Source organism: Leptonychotes weddellii, chromosome 5 (genome assembly GCF_054177405.1).
Source record: "Leptonychotes weddellii isolate Sample4059 chromosome 5, ASM5417740v2, whole genome shotgun sequence".
Classification (NCBI taxonomy): domain Eukaryota; kingdom Metazoa; phylum Chordata; class Mammalia; order Carnivora; family Phocidae; genus Leptonychotes; species Leptonychotes weddellii.
This window is the reverse complement of record NC_138373.1, coordinates 153,798,093-153,814,511: the sequence shown is the minus strand read 5'-3', so window position 1 is coordinate 153,814,511 and position 16,419 is coordinate 153,798,093. Positions and strand designations below refer to the sequence as shown.

The window sequence follows — 16,419 nt, the reverse complement described above, 5'->3', positions numbered from 1 at the left end:
ATACGAAGAAATAAAAGTGGCCACATGACAAGCAGCTCAATTTCATTAATAATCATGAAAATTACAAAAAAAGAGAGAGCTATTATTTTCTCCCCTCAAGTTGGCAAAACTGTAAAACTGATAATATTAAATGTTGAAGTGGGTGCAAGGAACCAGTACTTTCAATCACTGAGGAGAGGGCACTTGGCAACACCTATGTAAGATGCACATACCTTTTGCCTCGGCAATTCTACTTCTAGTTATCTGTTCCAGAGAAAACCCTACTCAGGTAGGCTTAAATGAGGCATGAATGAAGATGTCCCTTGGTTTTAATAGCACAGAGTTGGAAACCACTAGATCTATGAATAGGGGAACAGCTGAAATATGAAATAGGATATATCCACATTACAAATTCTTTCCAGAACTGACATGAATCAGATCTAGAGAAACTGAGAGAATGATCTTGGAGACATTTAGTGAAAAAAGTAAGATGGGTATGGTAGGAGCCATGAATACACAACCTCTCCAAAATTTCAGCCCACAAATTCAAATGTGCAAGAAGCAGTGAAATTGCACACTTCTTTGTTGTTATATATTGTTATATCATTTTAATCTCCGAGCCCTCAACTCAGGTTGGCGGGAAATGAATCCTAAGTCATTCCAGAGTTATTGTTACCACTCACCGCCGCCCAGAATTTTACCAGATTCCAGGAGTTTGTGCAGTGCCAAGGCTTACGAGGGCAAGGACTATGTCTCCATCTCCTCTATGTCCTCTGTATTTGGCTCAATGGCTGGCCGCAAACACCACTCAGGAAATGTCTGGGGAAATGCAGGCCATGGTCACACAGAGGGTAAGGGCCCGAAATCCAGATTCCTGCCCCCTATTCTCCGCTCCTGAGGACTCTGATTTTGGCCCATGCTTTGTGAGATCTCCCTCTCTAGGTGGCAACCTAAAGTGATAAGGTTATTTTCAGAGCCAGCTTCATAGGCACGTAACGTATGCAGTCACATGGGGCCCTGGGCTCAGATGTACCACACCTGGTGTATCTCCCCCTTCCTACTGAGTACTGTCAGAGGAGACCTAGCAGAGAGGCGGGACTTTCACCTTTGACCATGGGTAAAAAGCAACCTCCCTCGCATGGTGTCTGTGGAAGCCACAGGGGAGGAGCAGTAATGAGCACTCGACCCTTACCGACCTGAGAGGTGTAAGAGGAAGATCTGTAGGCAGCCAGAACTACCTCTCCTGCTAATTACTATGAGGCCCTCCTTAGTGCCAACTAAGGCCGAGTGGGGAACCTGGACTTCTTCCCCGACTTGTAGTAACAAGGAAGCTTCTCCATTTCCCCTGCTGGAGTGGTGTCAAAGGAAGCTACCATTAAAAAAAAAAAAAATTAAATAAGCTCCAGGATCTCATAACATAATACCCAAAATGTCCAGGTTTCAATTAAAATATCCCTCATCATATCCAAAACAAGAAACAGCTTAAACTGAACAACAACAAAAAACCCAATCACTAGATGCCAACAGCAAGATGACAAAGGCAGAATTATTTGCAAAGATTTTAAAGCAGCCATCATAAACATGCTTCAACAAGCATTTATGAACATGCCTGAAACAAAATAAAAAAGTCTCAGCAAAGAAACATTAGATAAGGAAGTGTGCCTGGGTGTCTCAGTCGGTTGAGAGCGTCTGCCTTCAGCTCAGGTCAGGATCCCAGGGTCCTGGGATCAAACCCCATGTCAGGGTCCCTGTTCAGTGGGGAGGCTGCTTCTCCCTCTCCCTCTGCCTGCCTGCCCCTCCCCCTGCTTGTGCTCTCTCTCTCTGTCAAATAAATAAATAAAATCTTAAAAATCTTTTTATTTTATTTATTTGAGACAGAGAGAGAACATGAGTGGGGGTAGAGGGGCAGAGGGAGAGGATGAGCGAGAAGCAGACTCCCCATTGAGCATGGAGCCCAAAGTGGGGCTCGATTCCAGGACCCTGGGATCCTGACTTGAGCTGAAGGCGGATGTTTAACTGACAGCCACCTAGGCGCCCCTCAACTGACTTTTGATAAAGGTGCAAAAGCAATTCAGTGGAGAAAAACTGGCTTTTCAACAAATGGTTCTGGAGTAACTGGACATCCACAGGCAAAAAAAAAAAAAAAGAATCTTTATCTAAATCTAACACCTTATACAAAAATTAATTCAAAATGCATCATGTACTTAAGTGTAAAACATAAAGCTTTGGAGGAAAAAAAATCATAGAAAATCTTCTGAACCTAGGGCTTGGCGAAGTGTTCTTTGATTTGACACCAAAAGCACAATCCGTAAAAAGGAAAAAGTTGATAAGTTGGCTTTCATCAAAATTAAACATCTTTGCTCTGGGAAAGACCCTGTCGAAAAGATGAAAAGACAAGCTACAGAGTGGGAGGAAATATTGGCAAACCACATATCTGACAAAGGACTACTATCTAGACCATATAAAGAACTCTTAGAATTCACCAGGTAAACAAACAATCTAATTAGAAAATGAACAAAAGACGTGAAAAAAACATTTCAGTAGAGAGAATATAAGATGGGAAATAAGCATTTAAAAGGATGTTCAACATCACTACCCATAAGGAGAATGCAAATTAAAACAATGAGGTATCCCTACACACATCTGTCAGAGTGGCTAAAATACAAAAGTTACTGCAGCAACGCAGAACAGGATATGGAGGACTGGACCACTTGTACATTGCTAATGGGAGTGTAAAATAGTTCAGTCACTCTGGAAGATAATTCAGTAGTTTCTTTTTTTTTTTTTTTTTAAGATTTTATTTATTTATTTGACAGAGAGAGACACAGCGAGAGAGGGAACACAAGCAGGGGGAGGGGGAGAGGGAGAAGCAGGCTTCCCGCTGAGCAGGGAGCCCGATGCGGAACTCGATCCCAGGACCCTGAGATCATGACCCGAGCCGAAGGCAGACGCTTAACGACTGAGCCACCCAGGCACTCCAAAAGTATAACATTCTTGAAATGACAAAATGGAGTCCCTTTATCGGGGACCAAGAAGGGGTTGGGGGAAGGGAAACATGAGGGATCCTTGTAATGGGAATGTTCTGTATCTTGATTGTATCAATGTCAATGTTCTGGTGGTTCTATTGTTACTATTATTTTACAAAATGCTACCATTGGGAAAAGCTGAGTAAAGGGCACACCTGACCTTTCTGTTTTATTTCTTATACATATGAATCTACAATTTACTTTAAAATGTGTGGTATAACACAGGGAAAATGATAAAAGCCGCTTTCCCTTCCTTATAGGGACCAGAAAGAAAAGGCCAAGCAGGAGGCACTGTATGGCTGTGTTTCTGGACCCTGATGAATCAGTTCCTGGTTTTGCCTCCATCGGGGGACTCCAAGTGGGGTGAGAGAGGGAGGGAGTGGAAGAAAAACACTGAATAAGAAATTTGGGGATCTAGTTCTCACTCCACTATCAACTGAACAAGTCTCATAAATGTCGACGGCTTCAATTCGACTCAATGTAACATTCACTGGGTACCAAGGACAGTGACAAGAGGGGCTGGGGGTAGTGGCAAGCCTTTAAACCCACATCTATATTAACACCCTCCCCCCAATAAAGTAACACTCTTTGTTACAGAATACTGACATTTTCTTAATTTGGGGCATAATGTACAATGTAAGTAAAAAATAGGGTCTTAGATGCAAACATAGGATCAAGAAAATACCCTGGATAAACTCCACCCCCTCCCCCACAAGACTGCCACCCTTCACTGGCTCTTGATCACTAGGATCTAGTCTGTGTAATATGTTATACGGATTGAGGCTAAAGAAAGTTAACAGGATTCTCATAATCTGATTAGTAGACACTTAACAAACATCTGTGTGCACCAAACATCTTCTAGGCACTTCACATTACATACATTACCTCCTTTAATCCTCACAACCCTGTGTGGTAGCCACTATTATCCCCATTTTACAGATGTGGAAACCAAAGTTCATGGGGAAAAGATAACTTGACATACAGCTTGTAACTGGTATCAGGAACTGACAATAAATTCTTTTCACTATATACTACGTTGCTTCTAATTCTTTAGAGGATATTTATCTTCTGTACTGTGCTAATCTTTCCCAATTTTCTAAAATCATTGTTTTTAACAAAGACAAACAGGTTTTTTTTTTTTCTTTCTTTAAGGCAAAGAGAGCAAGAAGGCATTATTAAAATACACTGGACTTCACACATTTGAAAAATCATCTGAGGTCATTTTTCCCAATAGCTTGATTGAGATATAATTTACATAACATAAAATTTATCCTTCACTCATTTTAAGTGTACAATTCAAAGGACTTTAGTCTATTTACCAAGTTGTACACTACATCACAAACTAATTTCAGAGCATCTCCCTCTGCCTAAACAGAAATGCAAATGATAAATTATTGAACACTACATCTGAGACTAATGATGTACTATATGTTGGCTAATTGAATTTAAATAAATAAAAAACCCAGAAACCTCATGCTATATTCACTCTGCATTCCCACTTAACCCACTCATCTGTGTAGATTTGCCTTTTCTGAACCCTTCGTATAAATGAAATCATACTATATGTATTTTGCATCTAGCTTTTTTCATTTAGCATAATGTTTTCAAGGTTCATCATAGCTGAAGAGTATTCCATTGTATGGATATATCCCACATTTCTTTTTTTTTTTTTTTTGTGACTTGATTGTTTATTTCTGCCCAGAGAGCTTTTTTTTTTTTTTTTATTCTTATGTTAATCCCCATACATTACATCATTAGTTCTAGATGAGTATATCCCACATTTCTAACCACCTTTTTTTTTAATCCATCAGTTGATGGACTTTTGGGGGGTAGTGGTAAGCTGTTGTTTCTACTTTTTGGTTACTGTGAACAATGCTGCTATGAACATTTGCATATGGACAAATGTTTTCATTTCTTCTGGGTAGATACCTAGGACTGGAGTTTTTAAGGAACTGCCAGGCTGTTTTCTGAAGTGGCTGCATCATTTTACATTCCCACCAGCCATGTATGAGAGTTCCAATTTCCCCACATCCTCACCAACACTGACTATTGTCTTTTTATTCTAGGATTCCAGTGGGTGAGAAATAGTATCTTGTTCTGGTTTGTTTTTTTTTTTTTAAAGATTTTTTATTTATTTTTGACAGAGAGAGACATAGCGAGAGAGGGAACAAAGCAGGGGGTAGTGGGAGAGGGAGAAGCAGGCTCCCCGCGGAGCAGGGAGCAAGGCAGACGCTTAACTACTGAGCCACCCAGGTGCCCCTCTTGTTATGGTTTTGATTTGCATTTACCTAATGACTAACCATGTTGAGTGTCTTTTCATGTATTTATTGGTCACTGTATATCTTCTTTGGAGAAACAGCTATTCAAATCCTTTGCCCATTAAAAAAAATAGACTTTATTTTTTTGAACAGTTTTAGGTTCACGGCATAATTGAGTGGATTGTACAATGATTTCCCATATACCCTTACCCCTCAACCCCAGACTCCCCTGTTATCAACATCCCCCTACCAGAGTGGTGCCTTTGTTACAACTGATGAACCTCCATTGACACACCACTGTCATCCAAAGCCCACAGTTTACATCAGGGTTCACTCTATGGGTTTGGACAAACGTATAATAACAGATATCAACCACTACAGTATCACACAGTCTATTCATTCCTTGCTCCCTCCCCCCAGCCCCTAGCAACCAATGATCTTTTTATTGTCTCCACAGTTTTGTCTTTTTCTGTTATGCCATAGAACTAGAAGTATACCGCATACAGCCTTTTCAGATCGGCTTTTTTCACTTAGTAATATCCATTTAACTTTCCTCCATGTCTTTTTTTTTTAAGATTTATTGATTGATTTTAGTGGGGGAGGAGAGGGGAAGAGAGAGGGAGAGTCTTAAACAGATCTCTCTCTCTCTCATTCTGTCTCAAATAAATAAATAAAATCTTTAAGAAAAAAAGATTTTATTTATTTATTGGAGGGAGAGAGTGAGAGAGAGCATGAGAGGGGAGAGGGTCAGAGGGAGAAGCAGACTCCCCGCCGAGCGGGGAGCCCGACATGGGACTCGATCCTGGGACTCCAGGATCATGCCCTGAGCCGAAGGCAGTCGCTTAACCGACTGAGCCACCCAGGCGCCCGATAGCTCATATCTTTCTAATGCTAAAGAATATTCCATTGTGTGGATATACAAAAGTTTATTTATCCATTCACCTCCTGAAGGACATCTTGGTTGCTTCCAAGTTTTGGCAAATATGAATAAAGCTGTTATAAATATCCGCGTGCAGGTTTTTGGGTGAATAAAAGTTTTCAACTCCTTTGGGTGAAGACTGAGGAAAGTGATTGCTGGATCATATGGGAAGAGCATGTTTAGTTCTGTTAAGAAATTGCCAAACTGACTTCCAAAGTGGCTGTCTGATTCTTCATTCTCACCAGCAACGACAGAGTTCCTGCCATTGAGTTTGTCACCTTTGCTTTTTTTTTTTTTTTTAAACTAGGCTCCATGCCCAACATGGGACTTGGACTCATGACCCTGAGATCAAGAGTCAGATGCTCTACCTACTGAGCCAGCCAGGTGCTCCATCTTTGCTTGTTTTTAAATCGGGCTATTTGTCTTTTTATTACTGAGTTGTAAGAGTCTTTGATGTATTCTAGATACAAATACTTTATGGAATATATGATTTGCAAATATTTTCTCCCAGTTTGTGGGTTGTTTTGGAGGCCATTTTTTTTTTTTCAATGAAAAGGAATGTTAAGCACTAAATTCATGATAGTGGTTACTCCTGGAGGAGGCAGGAGCGTGTATGGGGTTAGAATTAGACAGATATGATGATGTAGGTGCTGTGAGAGGTAGAGCACAGACTCCAGGGCCAGCTACCTGAGTCTCAAGCCAACCCTGTCAAGTAACTTCGTCTCTCTGTGTCTCAGTTTTCTCATCTGTAAAATGGGTCTAATAGTGCTTATCCCACAGGTGTGTTGTGATGCATGTGTTCATATGCCTGGACCCTACACCACCTGTCTCCTGGGGTGCTAACAGAACCTCTCTGATCCATGAGATTAAAGACCAGATAAAATGGTCTAGTGCGCCTAGTGCGCGGCCTGCCCTGCGTTAGCTGTTATTTCTGCCTTAGCAGCTCCGGGCCGCCCGGGATGGTCAGAGGCAACCTCAGTAGAAAAATGCCAGCAACGGAGGGGATACCCGGGATGGCCGAAGCAAGGCTCCTTGCAGCTCCACATTTCTGGGCTGCTTTTCACAGAGGTCCACAGGTTAGGATGAAAACGTTCTTGTCTAAAACGGGGCTGATGATAGAACCTACCTCCCCGGGATGTGGAGAAGCGCCAGGAAGCCAACGGCCAGGAAAGCGCTTTGGCAGCTACACAGCGTTTCCGAAGAGTTGGTGTATTGGGGAAATAAAGAAAAAAATGTTGCAGCAGAAAAATCACACAGGGGCCAGGCCAGCGCCAAGGAAGCCCAGGCGCCATGCGGGGCTTCCGCCGCTCCTGGGGACCCGCGGCCCCCGCCCGGGGAAAGCGACCCGCGAAGCTCTGCGAGGCCCGCGCGCCCACCGGCGCAACCAAAGGAGCGCGGCGAGCCGGTGGCCGGCGGGACGCTGGGGGACTCCAGGCTGCTGCTCCGCGGCCAGTCTGGCGCTCGAGCGTCCCCTGGCGGCACGGTTGGGCCACGGTTAGGACCACCAACGGCTGAGCCGGGGTTTCCGCACCTGGGCATGCGCAGCTCCCAGCGGCCATTTCCCCCCAGAGATGGAGGCCTCCCAGCCATTCAGAGAGCCCCACAGCTATCCTCCCGCCTACCCGTGGCGCTTAGGGGCGTGGCTTTCATTTTTAGCCAATGACAAAAGACTTTCGTCCTTCGGCCGCCCTAGCGGAAGGTGGTTTGTTTAGCAAGATGGCGGCTAGCGGCCTCCGGCGGGCTGCTGCTGCGGCTCCCACTTCAGTGAAGCCCATTTTTAGTCGGGACATGAACGAAGCCAAGCGGAGGGTGCGCGAGTTGTACCGCGCCTGGTATCGAGAGGTGCCGAACACTGGTGAGAGGCCGCGACGCCCGCGGGGTTCCGGATGCAGCCGCCCAAGGTCGCAGCCGTCCTGGCCTCCCATTTCTCCCGGGACGAGCTGAGGTCACCGACTTGGGCACAGGCGACTCCGGGTGCTTCAGGGGAGGAGGGTCACCCGAGCATTGGTGGACCCGACCCGGCGGCGGCGCCCGACTCAAACAAGCCGTGCTCTGCAACCGAACCAAGCTCCTAGGAGCCCTGGGCGCGTTGGCCCTTTTGTCCCCCGCAATGCTTAACGAACCCGTGGGAGGGAGAGTAGGGGCTGTGGATGACGTGCTCATTTTATAGGTGAGGCATGTGAGGCACCTAGAGGCGGGGTGATACCCCCGAGGCCCGGAGCCAGCCCTTGATGGATCTGGAACCCAAAGTCAGCCGTAGAGTTCCTGAATGTATTTACAGGTGCCCATTAGGTTATATAAACAAAGTGGCTGTAGGACTTGAGCGGTCATCTGTTTCCCACGTCTCCCACAGAAAAACAGACCACCAGAGAAGGGAAGTGACTTTCCCAAGGTCATCCAGTTAAGTCAGTGGTGCCTTTTTCCAGTCCAGGTGAGATGGCCTCCTCCCACATCCAGTTTCCCAAGCTTGCTCCCTAGCTCTACCTGTCTCTCCTATTTCTTAGGAACTCATCCCCTCCCCCCAATGGCCTGCCCCCTACTGACTCGCTGTCCCCTGCCTTCACTTAGATGTCCAAGAACCAATCTATTCACTGGAAGGATTGAAATACAAGGTCCCTGGATGCGGAGATTCTGTTTTCTTATCTTGGCATTCCCCCTCGGCACTGCCCAACGTCTCTGATGAGAGGAAGATTGGGGGGAAATCCCACCTAAACTGCCAAGGACCGTACAAATGTCAGGGGCTGTCGATATTTTGTTGTTTTGTTGACTGATTGTGTTTTAATGTGGACTGTCACTGCGCGTCTCAGAGGGAAGGTGTTTTTATTTTTATTTATTTTTTTAAAGATTTTATTTATTTATTTGACAGAGAGAGACACAGCGAGAGAGGGAACACAAGCAGGGGGAGTGGGAGAGGGAGAAGCAGGCTTCCCGCGGAGCAGGGAGCCCGATGTGGGGCTTGATCCCAGGACCCTGGGATCATGACCTGAGCCGAAGGCAGACGCTTAACGACTGAGCCACCCAGGCGCCCAGAGGGAAGGTGTTTTTAAAAAGTGAGCTAGAGCACCATAGCTGTGGGCTGTCACTTCCCTGCCTGTGTGTGAGAAGCAATAGAATGTGGTAGTTACAGAGACTTGCCTCCAGACCTTGCCCCCTTACTAGCTGTGTGACCTTGAGCAAATTATTCTATCTTGCTATGCCTCAGTTTCCTCATCTGTAAAATGAGCATCATGATAGTATCTTCTTCAGAGAGTAGCCCTTATTAAATAGGTAATATTTCTAAAGTGCTGAGGGTAAGCCCTGGCACTTAATTAGGTACTCATTGAATGTTGGCTGCTACTGTTGTTTTTATTATGATGATTATTATTAATTATTACTGTTACTTTATTTTTTTTTAAGGTTTTATATATTTGACAGAGAGAGAGATAGCAAGAGCAGGAACACAAGCAGGGGGAGCAGGAGAGGGAGAAGCAGGCTCCCCACGGAGCAGGGAGCCCGATGCGGGGCTTGATCCTAGGACCCCGGGATCATGACCTGAGCTGAAGGCAGATGCTTAACGACTGAGCCACCCAGGTGCCCCTAATTATTACTGTTATTTATAGCAGGAGCATCCGTGCAGAATCCAGTTTTTTTGATGTGTGAGAACTGTCTGCTCCACTGTGTCCCTATCCTGAACCTGACTTGTTGAGAGGTTGCTCATGACCAGAACTTAGACCCCGAGATACAAGGGAGGGAGAAACTTAAGTGAACTGCTGGTTCAGGGACTGCAAACTTACATGCCTTTAGGGGACAAGTGGATAATAGGTATAGGGAAGTGACAGTAGCAAGTGTCTGCATTTGTGTGTTTGGGGCAGGGGAGGGGTGTGTATTCAATTGGAGATGTTTAAAAACAGAACGTTTGCCTAGCAGAATACTGCTATGAGTGCCCAGAACCCTTTCTTGTTGCAGAGAGGAGTAGAAGGTAGGGAACAAGACCCAGGTGCAGGAAGAATGGTTTGCGAAGGGTTAAAAAAAAAAAAATCAGTGGCTGAGTTGAGGATAGACCCAGTTATCCACAGTCAGGACCCAGAAGTTTTTAAACTATCCCCTCTCAGGAATTCCCCTCAAATACTGTTTGAGAAGATTATTCCAGAGACAGAAGGGTCCTGAAAGGGGTGGAGGAGAGGAGGTGGGGAGGGTCAAAGGGGTGGCACCTCCCTTATGGGGAGGATTGGTGGTCTGTAGCTGGTTGTCTGTAGGTGGTCAGTTGCTCAGGCCTCTGTCTACACTGGTGTCATGCTGTCTGTCACTGGGACTCCAGCTGAGGAACCAAACCAAGAATTGGGAATAGTAATAGTATTTCTAATAACTAACATTTATTTATTTATTTATTTTTAAAGATTTTATTTATTTGACAGAGAGAGAGACAGTGAGAGAGGGAACACAAGCAAGGGGAGTGAGAGAGGGAGAAGCAGGCCTCCCGCGGAGCAGGGAGCCCAATGCGGGGCTCGATCCCAGGACCCTGGGGTCATGACCTGAGCTGAAGGCAGATGCCCAACGACTGAGCCACCCAGGCGCCCCTAATAACTAACATTTATTGAATTGCATACATACGGCCCAGCACTATGCTAAATGCTTCACATTGCCTTATTTGAGGATGGGTTCTAATTGTGTCCTTGTCTTACAGATAAGAAAACTGAGGCATATAAATGTGTCTCCTCACACCATTAGTAAGGAGAGGAGCCAGACTTCAGACCCTGACTATCCGACTGTCATACCTGGCCCTTTGCTCCTGCTCTAGTTTTCCCCGAATCTCCTGGGGCCCAGTTACGCTACACGTGTATGGCAGCCATTTGCCGGGATGGTGGCTGCCTTGCGTGGGGGCACGGAGACAGAACTGCCTTCCTTCGAATCCCTCCGCTGAAAAAGTATTACATGAGGCTTGCTGGTTACAAAACGGGATTTTCTGTTGAAACTATTCCTTTAATTTCCATTTCACTGGGTATATCTCTTGTACAACAGGGCCGGTACGAGATGCCCAGAGATAGAAAAGTGAATAAAACAACCCTGCCCTCGGGCTTTATGGTCTAGTCAGGAAGACAGGCATATATCCGGATGGGGAGTAAGGGTTGAGATGTTTAACGTTTATAGTAGCTTTACTGTTTACGAGATGTTGTCACTCGATTTTTGCCATGTTCCTGTAAAGGAATTAGGTCTGAGGTTCTCTTCTTTCCTATTTTTTAGCTGAGGAAACAGGCTGAGGAGGCTATACCCTAGTCAGGGTCATAGTTCATAACGGTGAGGGGACCTTACAGCTGGTTTGACCCCTGACCCCACGCTCTTCTCCAGTACACCGTGCCGCCTTCCCATCTCAGGATCTCCCAGTGCCTGGTACGGATGCTCCCAAAATGAATGGGAGCAAACAGCTGAGAATATCAGTGTCATCCCTCTTATTGTGACAGAGCCTTCCTGACTCAGGAAAACCTTGACAGTAATTTTGGAAAAACACACAGAGCCTGTGGGAAAGGCACCTTCATCCAAGAGGGGCACTTTGATACCTTCCTTTTGAGCCTCTTAGATTTTTTCAAAATTGCAATTTAAATATTCAGAATTCAAAGAATAAGCCAAGAAACGGAGTTGAGAAAAAGCAGTTGGAATTAATTTATACCAGGGTTTCTCAACACATTTGTGCTGGATGATTGTGGGGGCGGTCCTGTGCATTGTAGGATGTTTAACAACATCCCTGGCCTCTATCCACTAGATGCCAGTAGCACTCTCTCCCTAGTTGTGACAACCCCAGATGCCTGCAGACACTGCCGGATGTTCTGGTGGGCAAAGTCATAGCTGGCTTAAGAACCACTGAGTTAAACCAAAGCAGGTGGTAGCTTAGGCTGTTGCTGTTTCCTTTCCCACAGCCCTTCTCACTGGAGGAGGGGCATGTTCAGAGGGTTGGGGTGGGAGGAGGGAGATGAGGACAAAGCTATGGAATTTGTCTCTCGAGAGACAAGAAGGGCTCCTAACCTGGGAGGATGGGCACTCAGGAATCTATGAACTGACATTGTAAGCAGAACTTGGCATTTGCGCCTGTGAACATGTTCCTGAGGAGGAGACTCGCACACCCAGTGCCCTGGTGTGCAGTTCTGGAAATCGTGAGGAATGGGAGCAAATGGACACCAGCTCCGCTAGTAGATAGAGGGACCTTGCTTTTTTTAAACTCCCAAGGTTGGGCAGGGATCTAATACAAAAATGCAGGAAAGGTAAGCACTGATAGCAGGAGAAGAGTCCTTATATTCATTTCTTTTAAAAAGCACCAGATTGGAAATTAAAAATAACCAACCTGAATTCCAGGCCCACACTTGCCCCTGGCAATAGTATGACCTCAGGCAAGTACCCACAGCGTGGGAGGCCTCACTCTCCCCAAATGGGAGGATTCTAAATTCCAGGATCCTTGTTAGTTTGCACTTGTTTTTGTGTCTCTTTGTCTTATGGTCCCTTTATTTGCTCTTTTCTAAAATTCCTACTATGAGGGGCACCTGGCGTCTGACTCTTGGTTTCGGCTCAGGTCAAGATCTCGGGGTTGTGGGATCAAGCCCTGGTATAAGGCTTCCCACTCAGTGGGGAGTCTGCTTCCCCTCTCCCTCTGCGCCTCCCCCTGTTCTCTCTCTTTCTAAAATAAAAAATAAAATCCCTACTAGGATACGGACTGTGGTGGGAACCCAGATTTACAGCTTTGACCAATTTTCTGGGGTCTGGTACTCCCACCATGGTTGATTTTAAGCTACCGAAGTGAGTGAAGGCAGATTTGGGAAGAGAGGCTCCATGAGAGCCTGCTCCAGCATTCCACTGGATCCTGAGTTCTTTCCAGTGTGAGTGAGTTTCTGTCCTCTGTTAACACTTACCTGTAAAGCTGGGCTGTGGTTTCTCCTGTTAGATTTCTGCTATTGCTTATTCCCTGCTGGGATCAGCACAGCATGGTATTTTCCTCAACAGAAGCTTTATTTTTCTATGGTATTTCCCTCAGCAGAAGCTTTATTTTTCTTTCTTTTTTTTTAGAGATGTGATTTTTTTTTTTTTTAAGATTTTATTTATTTATTTGACAGAGACAGAGCGAGAGAGGGAATACAAGCAGGGGGAGTGGGAGAGGGAGAAGCAGGCTTCCCGCCGAGCAGGGAGCCCGATGCGGGGCTCGATCCCAGGACCTGGAATCATGACCTGAGCCGAAGGCAGACGCTTAACGACTGAGCCACCCAGGCGCCCCAGAAGCTTTATTTTTCTATTGGTCACTAAATTGAGTATAGATAAAGATTCAAACTTTATTGTCGATTCACTCAGTCACTCCATAGCTCTCATGGTGTTCAGACTGGTTCTGATAATTCTGTAGATCAGAGTGGACATGTCACAAGAATGGCCAAAACACAGGGCGTCCTCACCAAATGATCACACAGGTCTCCCCAGCCACATGCTCATTCTAGCCTATGAGCCTTATTTATGCTGTCCTCTCAACCTAATGTGCCCCGTCTTCCTAATCCCGCCTACCACACAAGGCCCTGTTCATGCCCTCGTTGTCATCAGCAAGTCCACTGAAGGCTGACTGCCAGAGGATAGGAATGCAAATGACTAAAACCTAATTTACAAAGGACATATATGTGCCTCATCTGAAGTCCTGGGTCCCTAAGGCTGTGCCACTCTTTTAGGCATCTGCTTAGCCAGGGATTGCTGAATATTGTGATTTTATGTTTGCATTTGTGGATGGTTGCCCCTCGGATCGGAATTTGAGAGACTAGGAGTTACATCGTAGACTGCTCCCTCCTTCCCCCGAGTAACCGGACGTGGTCGTAATCGCTGGCTGGACTGAAGCCTGCCTTCCCTGCACACTCAGCAGTCTCCCTCAGCCCTAAGTTTGTGTGCTGCACACACCTACACCACGTCATTGCTTGTTAACTTCAATCCCGTCATCTTTTGCCAGTTGTTCTATATGATAATAATGCTCACATTTTTGAGAGCTTTTTCCATGCTGGCACTGTTCTAAGCATCTTGTCTCATCTCATGGAATCCTCCCAACAGCTCTGGAGTTATGTGCTGTTATCATCCTCCTTTCCCTCAGAAACAAATACAGCCCGGCACAGAGAAGTCCGCAGGATCACATGGGTGATGTGACAGCTGGGATTTGAAGCCAGGTTGTTCATACTCTTAAACTGTGCTATACTCTTCTTCGAATACGGCGGTCTTGTCTCTTCAAACTGTAAGCTCCTTGAGAGCAGGCGCCACGTCTCACTCCTCCACAGCCTCAAGCACCTAGCTTAGGGTCAGGCTAGTAATATTTGCTGAATGAAATGAATGGGCAACCTGTATGTGTTCAATGACTATCAGTTGACTCAACTTTTGTAAAACAGGTTTTAACCATGTAATTTCTACCCTGAATCATGTCTTTAGTGAACTTGTTCCAGCTAGACATCACCGTGCAGCAAGGACGGGATAAAGTCCGAGAAATGTTTATGAAGAATGCCCACGTCACAGACCCCAGGGTGGTGGATCTTTTGGTCATTAAGGTAACTGACCGTCCCTGACTGACTTAAGAGCAGCCAACTTGTCCAGAGCTCCTCAATTTTGTCTCCCAAGTTTAAAAAGCAACTACTAGGTCAGTAACTTTTGCTTAGTGTTTCAAAGAACCCGTGAACTTAGAGGTTATCACCTGATTAAATATAAGATTGTTAAAGAGAAAACAAAACCCACCGGGGCTTGCATTTTTATTTTTATTTATTTTTTAAAGATTTTATTATTTGAGAGCGAGTGCGCACGCATGAGCGGGCAGAGGGGCCAACGGAGAGGGAGAAGCAGACTCCCTATGAGCACAGAGCCCAACACGGGGTTCGATCCCAGGATCCTGAGATCATGACCTGAGCCAAAGGCAGACACTTAACCGACTGAGCCACTGCAGTGCCCCAGGGCTTGTATTTTGAAAAAAGACATCAGGAGGGAAGTTTGAAATTCTTCTTGAACCTCATTCCTAGAAGTTACTGCTTCACCAGGTTGCAGCTGGAAGAGGCAGGCTAGTTAGCTGAGTCCTGTGTAAATGGGGTCAAATCCCAGGCCTGACTGTGTTATCTCTGGTCAGTCACATTAGCATCAGTGCGAACTTTAGCTTGGACTAGTACTTACCACGGGAGGAATGTTTAGCAGAAACCAAGTTAAGCCAGTTAGGTTAGGCAGTCATGGGGCAGGGGCCTATTGACCTGGAAGTCTCTCCTCTTGGGCTCAGTTAGCTACAGAGTTAAAGAGTATTTGAAAGGCTGCAGAGATCAGTTAGCCGAACCACCTCATTTTCCAGATGCAGAAACTGTGGTACTGACAGAGGATGTTACTTGCCCCAGGTGACTCAGTAAGTTGGTGCCAGAGCAGAGAACAGAATCCTGGCCTTCAGTGTCGTGTTCCTTCCCCTCGGCCACTCTGACTGAACACCTCTCTCCTCACTTGTGCAGGGAAAGATGGAACTGGAGGAAACGATTAATGTATGGAAGCAGCGGACACACGTCATGCGGTTCTTCCATGAAACAGAAGCACCGAGGCCAAAGGATTTCCTGTCCAAGTTCTATGTTGGCCATGACCCGTGAATTCACTCAGGGAAAAGGTGCATGTTGATATTTATAAATATTTTAGAGCACAAATAAACTCAGTATGTGATGGTCACTTCCTAATAGAATTCCACTGGTGAGCCAATGGGAAGTTCCTCTTCTGCAGTCTGTCTCACTTTTTGCCTGAACAAGTGGGGTCTTTAGTATACACACCACCTGTTCTTTCCCTTCCCTGAAGTGTGGTGTTTCCTGTAAATTAGATTCTCTTTTCTCAGAGCCTTGCATGTCAGTAAACCGGAAGGATGAGGCCATCTGCTCAGAAACTATCGTTCTGGCTATTGGGCTGGATGACTTTGTTGAGAGAGAGAGAGAGGGTGGGGAGAGGGTCAGAGGGAGAGAGAGAATCTTAAGCAGGCTGCACGCCCAGCGCAGAGCCCCACTCGGGGCTCGATCTCCCGACTCTGAGATCACAACCTAAGCCGAAATCAAGAGTTGGATGCTTCACCGACTGAGCCACCCAGGCACCCCAATTTAGCCGTGTTTCTACAGCCCCCAGGATTTGCTTGGTGTCACAGCACAGATTATCCAGAATTCGCCAGGGCTTGCCGTCAGAGATCAGAGCAACGCTAGGATGCACAGAAGTACAGCTGCCAAGCTGGGCCGTTCCTCCTGGGTTCTGAAGAGGCCTC

The 16,419-nt window shown here is 45.9% G+C and overlaps 2 protein-coding genes across 2 annotated transcripts in view; one reads left to right on the top strand and one right to left on the bottom strand.

The window, feature by feature from the left end:
- Window positions 1-7,543, bottom strand: part of LOC115940618 (uncharacterized) — a 23,890-nt gene extending 16,347 nt beyond the window's left edge. The window contains exon 1 of the mRNA XM_031027070.2: window positions 7,309-7,543. The gene's annotated coding sequence lies outside the window, so the exon portion shown is untranslated. The remainder of the gene's footprint in view (window positions 1-7,308) is intronic.
- A 314-nt stretch (window positions 7,544-7,857) lies between these two features.
- NDUFA6 (NADH:ubiquinone oxidoreductase subunit A6) lies at window positions 7,858-15,845 on the top strand. The gene is made up of 3 exons (XM_006732379.3): window positions 7,858-8,037; window positions 14,592-14,707; window positions 15,638-15,845. Exons 1-3 carry the CDS (start codon window positions 7,899-7,901, stop codon window positions 15,767-15,769), a joined length of 387 nt encoding a protein of 128 aa, XP_006732442.1. The 5' UTR covers window positions 7,858-7,898; the 3' UTR covers window positions 15,770-15,845.
- Window positions 15,846-16,419: the final 574 nt, after the last annotated feature.